Genomic DNA, 10,692 nt, shown 5'->3' on the forward strand with positions numbered 1-10,692 from the left:
GTCTCACCTTCGTGTAAGATGCTATTTGCCCGCATTGCCCTTCTAAATGTCTTTTTTCTACCAGTATGCTCCAGTTTTTATTATTTCCTACGTACTGGTTTCCCATGAATTTGTACATCAGAGAATCTTCTTTAGTGTTCACAAGAAGTGAGACTGGAATGTCATGGTTTCCGACTCTCTCAATTATTCAGGGAAAATGAACACAAAATTAATTATGAAAAGACTCTGAATTACTTAGCATCCTTTATTTTATCTCATCTTCTTTCATAATTAAGAAAAGGCCAGGTTTCTACAACCCTCACAAAGAATTCCTCAGAGCTATAATTTTCTCAGCCCAGTTTAGATTTTTCTCGAATGAAGCTACGTCAGATCATGGCCGCCTCTACCCAACACCCACCAAGCGAAAAGCTGGCAGTGGTCTGAGGAATGTTAATGGCTATGAGGATAGTTCTGACCACAGGCCCCACCCTGGCCTCAGCAAATGATTATTAGCTGTCAGCCACAGCTGTGAAATAAAACCAACCAATGCTAGAAATCTTGGCATTTCTTTGCATTAGGGCAACCTCTGAAGAACTGCCAATTTGGCTAATAATGGCTTTCCTACTGCCAAATTTCTAATGAGGCACGGCTTAAATGTACACATTTTTTTAAAAATCTTATTTTGATTATTTTGCTGATGAGTTCAAATGATCACTTTAGCCTATGAAAGAAAAAAAGAAAATAAGGAGAATGCCAAACAATCAAGAAAAACTGCACGGTGTGGATCTCATGAAACTCTAGAAAACTTGCTGCAGTTGTGCAGAACGACTTCAGCTATGTTTCCTGTGGCAAAACCACCTTGGTGAGCCCACGGCCGACCCACTCGGTGGGAGGAAAGACATTAGCACTCTTGAAAACCGGAAGCCTGCTGAACTCTGCTCATGAATATAAAGCAGCCCAATAAACTCCACTTGCAGGCGATGGGTGAGGGGCGGAGCTGCTAAGAGGAACCCAGAGACCTAAAAATGTCACCACGAGGATGCTCACAAAGTGCTCACAAAGCACCTCCGCATCCATTAGTTTAATTTCTCATCCATAAGGAAAGAATCCATAAGGAAAGAATTGTTGGACTGCTGGCTCCCTAGGCCACCCATCCACCCATCTATCTATCCATCTATCCATCCATCCATCCATCCATCCATCCATCCATCCATCCATCCATCCACTCACCCACCCGCCCACATTATTCGGTACCTACTGTAATGCCAGGCCTGTGCCAGCCTCTGAGGAGCCTGGAGAGGAATCGTATAAGTGCCTATCCTTAAGGAGCATCCCTTCTGCCTCAAGTGATGACTACCATGCAGAGGGTGCAGTGAGGGGGCATGCCAGCTGCTATTGGAGAGCATGGGATGGGCCTCCCAGACCATTTGGCTGGAACCCAGGATACCTTGTACCCTAATGCTCTCCTAGACTCTGGTTCCAACATCCTTTAGAGCTGAACCAAGAATACAGAGAAGGCTGATCCATTTTGATCCTGGTCCGTAAGACACATACTTTGTAATAATAACTACTCTACTTTCTGAAGCATCTACTATGTAGCATCTTGTCCAAGAACAACCAGCAAAAGAGACAGCTAGAAATGAAATTCCGAGGCCTGGGCTCTCCACCATATCACACTGCTGTCTTATTCAGCCAATTCTCCTCAAGTCCCCTTTAGTCCTGATTACAGTGGACATGTGGTTGGTGTATTATTTAGTAAAGAAAAACATGTACAAATCAGGAACCTCCCATTAGTTACACACATAAAATAAGCAACTTGTCCTGGTTTGCCCAGGATTTTCCTGGGCTTAGCACTGAAAGCTCCCTGCTCTGGGAAACAGCTTAGTTCCCGACAAACTGGGATGGCTGGCCACAATCAAACTTAAAACTCAAGCGAGAAGCGAGAGAGGACAATAATAACTTGAGACTGTATCGCACTGAGTGGTAAACACAAATGACACCATGCCACCTCTTCCTCATGGAGCAGCCCCGATTTCTGCACGCTGGGGGTCAAGTCACTGAACAAGCTCTCTCATCTGTTTCCAGGTTTGCTTTCCTCTGCAAGAAGTGAGAGGTCACAGAAACAGCCACGCAGATCAATGCCGCATCTTCAGAGAGCTCTGCAGACAACACTGTTTTCCTTCATGATGCTTTTGTATGGGGCAAATGAATTGCTTCAGCTGTCTAGGCTGAGCTCATGAATATACTAACAGCGAAGGGTCTCAAGATTCAGTAATGCAACCAGGATGCCTTTCAAAATCACTTTTTTGAACCCACCCGCGAGCACATCTTTCTGAATTCTGACTCCAGGCATAATTAAGAGTTAATTTTTACATGATATATCTGCAACCCCATCGCTTTTTGAGTTATACTATTTTCTTTTTAAACAAACAAACAAAAAAATTGCCACATAATAGTATAAAAAGAATTGTGGGGGACATTTCAAATAAATAGTAAAAAAGAGTATTTCTCAATACTTTTAAAATATCCATTTACATTTAAGAAGTAATACAAATCACTTTTCTTGTTTAAAATCTTTCCCTCACAGATTGTAAAGTCCGCAGTGCACTAGAATAGTCCTAGTTAACGTGTACTTGAAACAAAACAGTTGAATTTCTTTAAAAAATATTCTTTATTTCACACAAAAACTAATCTAAGTTAGCCTTCCTCAATAAATCCTGTAGGTTAGTAGGATGTTATGACTCTTTATTCCCACGTGAACTAATATTTTAAAATCTCTTTGAATTAAAACCCAAGTAAAAGGAACAAAAAGGAATTCAGGCCATTGGAACAGCTGTTATATAACATGAAGTTACAAATTCGGTGGCCCAAGGCAGACCACCGCTATGGCTGTTTTTAGAGAGCCAGTGAGATGTGCTGATTTAAAGACAAGTGAAACAGATGTAATGATCACTTTCTTAGGCACCCGCGTGTGGGTTTTACAAACTAGGACTGAGGAATTTAAAACTCCAAATCGTCTGAAATGGAAATGCTTTTTCCACACTCCGTGCTGAAGAACATCAACCAAAGCTTACTTAGCACCGAGATAGATCTGTTTACAGATGTCGATTGGTACTTTTTGTCATGACAGTCTGGGACTGGCAAGGTGAAGATGCTATCGGCAAGCCTGCCAGGAAACAGAAATAAATGAGATGAAAGGGCTTTAGAAGAACCGAAACCGAGTGATAAAGATTTCATGAAAGAAGGAACACGTGCCTATAGGCAACCCAGTTCTAAGGAAAGAAATCTAACAGAGGTTTTAGGTATTGAGAGGTCCTCATGAAATGTTGGTATAAGTAACTAAGTTTCTAATACGATTCCAAGGAATCAATGTAACTCAGATATATCTAAAGTGAAAGGCTCGATAGCAATTGTAAGTTTGACATCATGGGGCTATATTTTCAAGCAACAATTCATTTTAGTGATTTATTATACCCACAATTAGAATAAAATGAGGCAGTGTGGTATATAGTAGGTACCAGAAAAGTTGGGTTAGAATCAGGAGACCTTGATTCTACCTCGACTTCAACAGGTATGTGACTCTGCAATTCTTTTCACTCCCACCCCTCAGTCCCTTCTCTGCAGTAAACATGCTACCCGTCCTGTCTACCTTATGGGTGTGGGAGTGAGGATGAGGTCGAAATAGGGATATTCTAGCTAAGACATTCAAGTCGAAATAGGGATATTCTAACTAAGACATTCAAGCTTTTTCTAACTAAAAAGCGTTCCCCAAATTATAAGAAAGGTAACAAACAATGACAGAGACGAGCGCAAGGCATTATGGAGCATGGCTGGGGTTAGGGCGGGGGGTGACTTGCCGGCCTGACTATCTTAACATAGTATTTCAGAGACTGTCCTAAAATCTGGATTTTTCATTTTTTAATATAAAAATCTGCAGCTTGACAGGTTTTAAAAAAAACTTGCAAAGAATGATCCTTTTTCTAGATGATGACAAATGTCTTTAATAAAAGGAATCATCTCCCTAGACATACAAAGTGTCTATTTTCTTAGAGCTGAACTCGCTTTATTAGGAATGAATAAAATGTACCCGAATGGATGAACAGATTAAGAATGCAGAGTTACATGGCAACAAATGATGCAGCAAGTTTTGATATCGTATGTTCAGTGCTCAAAACGAAAAACTCCCAGGGGTAAAACACTGTTTACATAATCTTTATAAATATCTCTTCTTTTTATACTTATCATGCTTTGGTGTCATTATGTACAGCCGAGTGAAAAGATGAACTCCCACTCACCTCTGAAATGCAAGAAGCGCCTTTCTCTGCAGGACCTCCTGCATCCCACGCAAAGAAGCTGAGGAAAAGGGTTCAATTAGTCAGTGGCATGGGAGATCAGGGAATTTTTGACAAATACAAAAGTCATCACAAAACCTATATGTTCAGTTGGATTGAAAACAACAAATTCCAGGTGCCTACGGGCCCAGTCCTGTCTCGGGCACCGCCGAAGGTGGGAAACGAAGCCCAGACCAAGCCAGGCTCTTGCACGTGTTGGACGTAACTGTGGAACGATGTTTGGGGGATGCGGTGAGTTGGATGGTCACTCTTGGTGTCCCCAGGCATAGGGGGCCGTCGTCAAAAGACCAGCTGGGAGCTCCAAAGAGGAGCATGTCTGTTTTCTCAAGAGCAGGCATGTAGCTCTTGGGTGAGGACCAGCTCGACCAGGATGGCACAGAAAAGAATCGGGCATCCACGGTGTTGAATTAGAGGTCCTTCTGGCACTGAGAAGCCATGATCCTGGGCCAAGGGCACTAGCTCGATGCTATGAAAGGCCAGTTTGAGTCACATTGTGCAATGGCCAGGACTTTTAACACCTTGATACGAACACTAGGGATAGACCAGATAAATCTAACGCTGAACTGGAAAATCAGCTTGAAAATGTGAGGCCATCTTGTTGTGAGCTAACACTTTTCCTGTATAGAGCATGGAAGAAATGGATCCCTTCTGAGTCTGTCATAGAACTAAAAAGGTACTTTTTACTGGGGCAAGACAAAAAGTCCTGGAGGAATCTGATTGTGGTGGGAACTGGAGGTGGCCCTTATCTAGCAAAGCCAAAGTGGCAGACCCCATCCTGACATCACACTGAGAATGGTGGCAGCCTGCCCCAGAGAGCCAAGAGTGGCTGTAGCCCACGGCTGACAGAATGACCGTGACCAAGCTAGAGGGAACCACGGAGGTGGCCCCTCTGAACCATAAATACAAGACAAAGCCCAGCAGCAGGGCCGAGCGATTCTCTCAAAGTTACAGGACTAATTAGGGGCAGAGTCCAAACTGAGAATCTATATGGATAAATACATGGCATTAAATTTACACTTCACTAGAAGTCTACTATAGTTAAAACAATGTGCTGGGTATTGCTACCGTATCATGTGTATATGAAAAATTTGCAAAAAATCCATTATTAAAAATCAACTGATACGCAAAACTTCTTCAGGGTCTTTGAAATTTTAAGGTAGTGAGAAGAAAGATTTAGGATAATTTGTAAAACAAACAAACAAACAAACAAACAAACAAACTATAGCAAAAGTCTAAAGAAAGAAAAAGAAAGTGAGTACAATTAAAGTGGGGATGCATTTTCTCTTAAGGGGACCGGCAGGCAGGAAGTGGCACCTGAAGAGCACTGGGGGGCTGGCAAGGTTCTGTCTCCTGAGCAGGGTAGTGATTACAATGATATTCGCTTTATATTAATTCATTAAATTATACATTTGTTTTAGAATTTTTAAATATCCTTGTTATATTTAACGATAAATGTTAAAAGGATAGTAGAGTTCAGGAAAACGATGTATCAATTTACACTTTCTGCAAACGTGTAACTGAAAACGTCATTAAGTATATGAAATATTTCTTAGCCAGAAGCCCCTCCACCAACACTCAAACTATCTCCAAAACGTACAATATCACTGCACGGGTATTTGGTGAGCTGATGCACTTCGCATGTACATATCTGTGAATTAAAATGGAGAAGGGGAAAATGGAGAAGGGGAAGGTACTGAAGCTTCCGGGAAGAGGCTGGCCCTGAACTCCTCTATAGTCCTGTGACTAAGATCCATCATCCCTTCACACCGGGTCAGCCCAGCCCAACGCTGGGGCAGAGGCAGGCACAGCAGGGCTGGGTGAACCGTCTCTCAGGGCCCCTGCTTGCCTCGTACCTCTCAGCAGATGCCCTACGGCTGCCAGCTGGTCACCTGTGCACCACCAGCCCAAAGCACCTGGAAGAGGGCTTGGGAACCCCGGCACAAAGCCTTGGTCCCTTCCCTCCCATTCTCCAAGAAGTCCAAGCAAAGAGGACAGCAGCACAGGGGCCCCTCAGGGTGGCACCAGGATGACCCAGCTTACACTCCCTACAAAGACAGAGGGAGGTGGGAATCTGCAGTGCAGACAGCCACGCAGCCCTGTGACTCAGCAGCTCCCGTGGTGGTGGTGGTGGTGGCAGTGGCGGGGAGGTGGGGGGAGGGGCGGAAGTTGCGGGGGAGGCTTCTCTCACCGTCAGTGGCCTGCAGACTGTATGTGAGCCCCAGAGCTAAGTAGCCTTTGGCCTTGAACTCTGACGTTTTCTCTCCTGCATCGACGACAGTTTTGGCAAACTTCTCAGCCTCTTCCAACTGAAAAACCAGACAAGTTAAAAACACAACAACCTGCAGAACTTCTAACATGAGTTCCCATAAGCATCTGCTGCCAAAAACAGATTTCTGATGAGTCACTGTGAAAATAACTCCCAGATTTTCCAGTTCCACTCTGGCGATTCTGTCTTCTTTATTTGAACCTCTGTAACAGTCCCCAGGATACCCACCTCCCCTTTCCTCTTTAAAGTTTTCCTTATGTTTTTTTTTTGCCTTCTTTTCCAAAGTCATGTTCATTCTTGGTGGGGTTCTTAACCTTTTCATCTTTATTTTTCACGGATTGGTTCAGTAATCAGATTGTGCTAGATATTCAGAAGTTGAATTATATATGTAATATATGTTATATATATATAATAAAGTTCTTGAAATGTTTTGTGTTTGGGTCTTTTCTTTCTTTTTTCTTTCTTTCTTTCTTTTTTTTTTTACAACATAACGAATCCATTTACGCTTGGATTTTTAACACAAATTGTTAAAAATGGCAAAACTCCATCTATGTATTTTACAATGCACAGCACATGGACCTCGCATCATCAGATTCCAATGAGAAAATGTGCACCTGTAAACTACACCCACAATGAGACATTTTGCACGATTCGTTAGAGGCAAAAATAATGAGATTTATTCCTTCAAAGAATGGCAAATGTTGATGTTTTTGAAGCTGGGTGACAGTACATGGGAGTTCATTATGCTCTTTATTTCTGTGATGTTTGGAAGTTTTAATAATAAAAATGTAAAAAAAAATATGTATACAGAAAAGATTTGTTACTCTCATCTTTAAGGAAAAAAAAAGTCAGGTTTATTGTAGGCGTTAGAGATATACGCGTTATAGTAATGAACACTGCCATAACTGGAGTGAGTGTAGCAGAGTCACAGAAACTGGCATTTTGAAAAATAAAGGGTTTGGTCCACTCCTTCGCCCACTTCCGGAGCATCGTTCCCTCGCTTGTGGCACCTAATTGTCAAAACCTGCGTGGACCGCACAACCCTTTGCCAGCTGTGTGTTTCAGGTGACAGCCTCCTCTTTCAAAACGTCCTATTCTTCTGCATTTTACAAAGTAAAATCCAACACAAGTAGAACCCTTCCTTCATAAGGCTTACTTTTGTCCTGCTGGGCGAGAATAAATGGAAAGAAAAAAAAAAACAAAACACAAACAAACAAAAAACCCCAAACAACAACAACAACAAGATCAAGCAGTAAGGACCATAATGGTAAAAAACCTTAGCATGGCACTTCAGTCCTTTGAGTAAATTCCTCTTATCACTAATCTTGACGTGAAGTTAAAGAAATTAAAACTCCATCGTATGTGGGAATTATCTATACAACCGTCTCAGCAACTACTCTGCGTTTCTCTATTTTCTACTCCAACGGCATATTTTCGAGGCACTAAAACTGTTACAAATTAGGCTTCTCCCAAATTCAACGTGAGGGAAGAACAATGAGGAGCGCGAGGTTCACCGGGAGCCGCTGGACAGCGACTCTGCTTCACGCAAACCTCAGGCCCTGCTGAGAGCGAACCCTTTGGTGACATGTCTTTTCCATCCAGCGTCACCTTCATACAGCAAGACGAATATGAGTGTGAATTCCAATTCTATCTCATCCTTTCTACCTTTGCGGCAGATTCCCAGGAAAAAGGAAAACCTGGCGTCCTTGGGGACAGACGGACCCCCCTCGGTCCTTGGGGGGTGGGGATGAGGCCCGAGGCGGCCTCGGAAGAGCCTTGTGTTTGCGTAGCTGGTGAGTCACTACTGCTTTCCCTCAGCACCCCGAAATGAACAAGGCTGGCAGCCCGGGCCGGGGGCGCAGGCCCAGCCCTACTCACCCAGTGAAGGGAGCCCATGCACAGCTTCGCGGCCAGGAGCGGGATGGTGGCGTCGTCGGGCTTCAGGCGGATACACTCTTTCAGCACCTTCACGGCACGGGCGGACTTGGCAAAAGGGGATTATTTCTGTGAAACTCAAAACGTTGGATGGAACCAAACACTAAAGCCTTCCCAGAGGGGTTCTTGCTTAGACGCCCTCTTAATCGGGTTTTCCGACTTTGAGCCCGACCACACGGGAGCCTGGGGACAGCGACACTGAGAGGTTGGGGCTCCGCAGAGACGCGGGAGTAAACTGTGGTGGGAACGAGCGGAAATGCTTTCCTGGACTCGCCCTACTTTTCTTCCCTACCTGGGCAGCCATTGTAAAAATAAGAGACAAATAAAGGCGGTGGGGGATTATGATATTTTAAAAAAATAAACTGTCCAATTTAAAGCATACCAGATCTCTGTCTCCACTTACCGAGCCCAAAGAATCTTAAATTGCAGACTTAACAATTCGCCAAATAGCAGATTCACTAAACGGCCCGAATCAACAAGAATTACAGTGGCTACAGCCTTTACGGAGTGTGTCCACATGGGGAGGGGGCGGTACTACTTTAAGCACCTTGTGAGTATTATCTCATTTACCCGGTAACAATTCTATGAAGCAGGTACTATTGTTACTCCATTTTACTGAGGAGGAAATCGAGATACCAAGTGACCCGCCCTGGGTCATACGGCCCAGTTGGACTCCACAGCCCACGCTCCCAGCCAGTATCACGCGCTGCCTGATATCAGATATTACTGGAGAGAACGAGAAGGCTTCCCCCTCCAGGAATAGGTTTATGCTCTCCAGTGCCTGAAAAAGTCAGTGTGAAGAACGGGCTTTAGTTTAAGCCACATCCTCACCTGACGAGGTTACAGTGGCCAGAAAAAGGCAAATATTTCAGAATTTTTCTTTCCATTGATGTGTCCACGTTAGCCCGCAAATAATTTTTTAAAAAATTGATAGCTCATTCATAAATGACCACAGGATAGTTTCAAATAGTCGGTTGGGACGTCTACTGATTCCCCCTTGGGATTCGAAGACACGGACCGCTGACACAGAGAAGCACATATCACAGTATATAATTAGGGACTTACTTTTCCAGCAGCCATGAGTGACAGCGCAAACTGGTACCAGAGGTGGAACTCCTCAAAGGCAAACTTCATGGCCCGTTCTAAGCACTGGTTTGGAAAGAAGAGAAACGCAGACACCTGAGAACCGTCGGTGTCACCGCCGTGAGCGTGAGTCTGTGCACACTGAGGTTAGTGCCACAAAACCTGCTTCCCTTAAATGCGTAAAGCGTGATCCTCCGCAAAGCCCTCCCACAGGGTCCCCAAGGGGCACAGCACACTGTGCCAGAAGCCAAGACAGCCCACGGTTGCCTAAAACACGATCCTGGATCTCACATTGTTTTTTATCTAGTACAAGGAAAGAGGTAAGTACACGAACAGTCCAAATACAAGGCCCAAGCTCACAAGTGCCCCAAGAGCAGGAAATAGGGAGTCCTGTGGCCAAGTGGTCGCGGGATTCAGGAAGGGCGTCTTGGAAGAAGGGCATTTGAGCCGGGCCTCGACCGATGAGAAGGGGAAAAATAACACAGCTATGATTTGGATGCGGCACTCCGGGGAGAGGGGGTATGAGCAACGACAAGACGTGGAGGTGTGACAGCGTGTGCTTTGACTTGGTGACGGCGAGAGGTCCAAGATCAGCCCGGCCCGGGGCGCACAGGCTGGAATGGGGACAGTCAGGCTGGATGGCAGATGCGGGCGGGGGCCACGTCACTGAGAGTCTGACATGGCAGCTCCTTTAAAGTTGTTCCATCTCCTTCTTCTACCCCGGCTTCGGTTCTCCCTCTTCTGTGCTCCTAAAGTTCCTAACTGTCAGTTGATGTGACTGTCCTTACCCTTCGGGCCCAGCCCAGCCCCACTATGGGAAACCTCTCAGGGTGGACCCCGGCCTCTGTCTGTCAGTGTCTGCCTGTGGTGGGTAAGCTTCCAGTCACTCCCGTTCAGTCAGCGAGGAGCCTCTGGTTTCTGCAGAGGGATGCGACCACGTCAGAGCTTTAGGAGGATCATAAGGCATTGGGGGTATAAGACCAGAATGGTGACAGGCCAGGAGTAAGGTGGATCAAATGGTTCAGGGGCTTCAGAACCAAGCGACAGAACCAAGAAATGCATCTGACTTAGAATCCC

The 10,692-nt window shown here is 44.7% G+C and overlaps 1 protein-coding gene across 7 annotated transcripts in view; it reads right to left on the minus strand.

Moving 5' to 3' along the window:
- Nucleotides 1–10,692, minus strand: part of TTC7B (tetratricopeptide repeat domain 7B) — a 223,778-nt gene that overhangs the window by 108,685 nt on the left and 104,401 nt on the right. For all 7 annotated transcript variants that reach the window (XM_011357140.1, XM_023528861.1, XM_011357138.2 and 4 more), the window contains 4 exons: nucleotides 9,598–9,681; nucleotides 8,476–8,580; nucleotides 6,520–6,637; nucleotides 4,275–4,332 (listed from right to left, as the gene is read on the minus strand). In XM_011357140.1, coding sequence (XP_011355442.1) covers nucleotides 4,275–4,332; nucleotides 6,520–6,637; nucleotides 8,476–8,580; nucleotides 9,598–9,681 — 365 coding nt within the window. The remainder of the gene's footprint in view (nucleotides 1–4,274; nucleotides 4,333–6,519; nucleotides 6,638–8,475; nucleotides 8,581–9,597; nucleotides 9,682–10,692) is intronic.

The sequence above is a fragment of the Pteropus vampyrus genome, unplaced genomic scaffold, assembly GCF_000151845.1.
Source record: "Pteropus vampyrus isolate Shadow unplaced genomic scaffold, Pvam_2.0 Scaffold32, whole genome shotgun sequence".
In the NCBI taxonomy this organism is placed as follows: domain Eukaryota; kingdom Metazoa; phylum Chordata; class Mammalia; order Chiroptera; family Pteropodidae; genus Pteropus; species Pteropus vampyrus.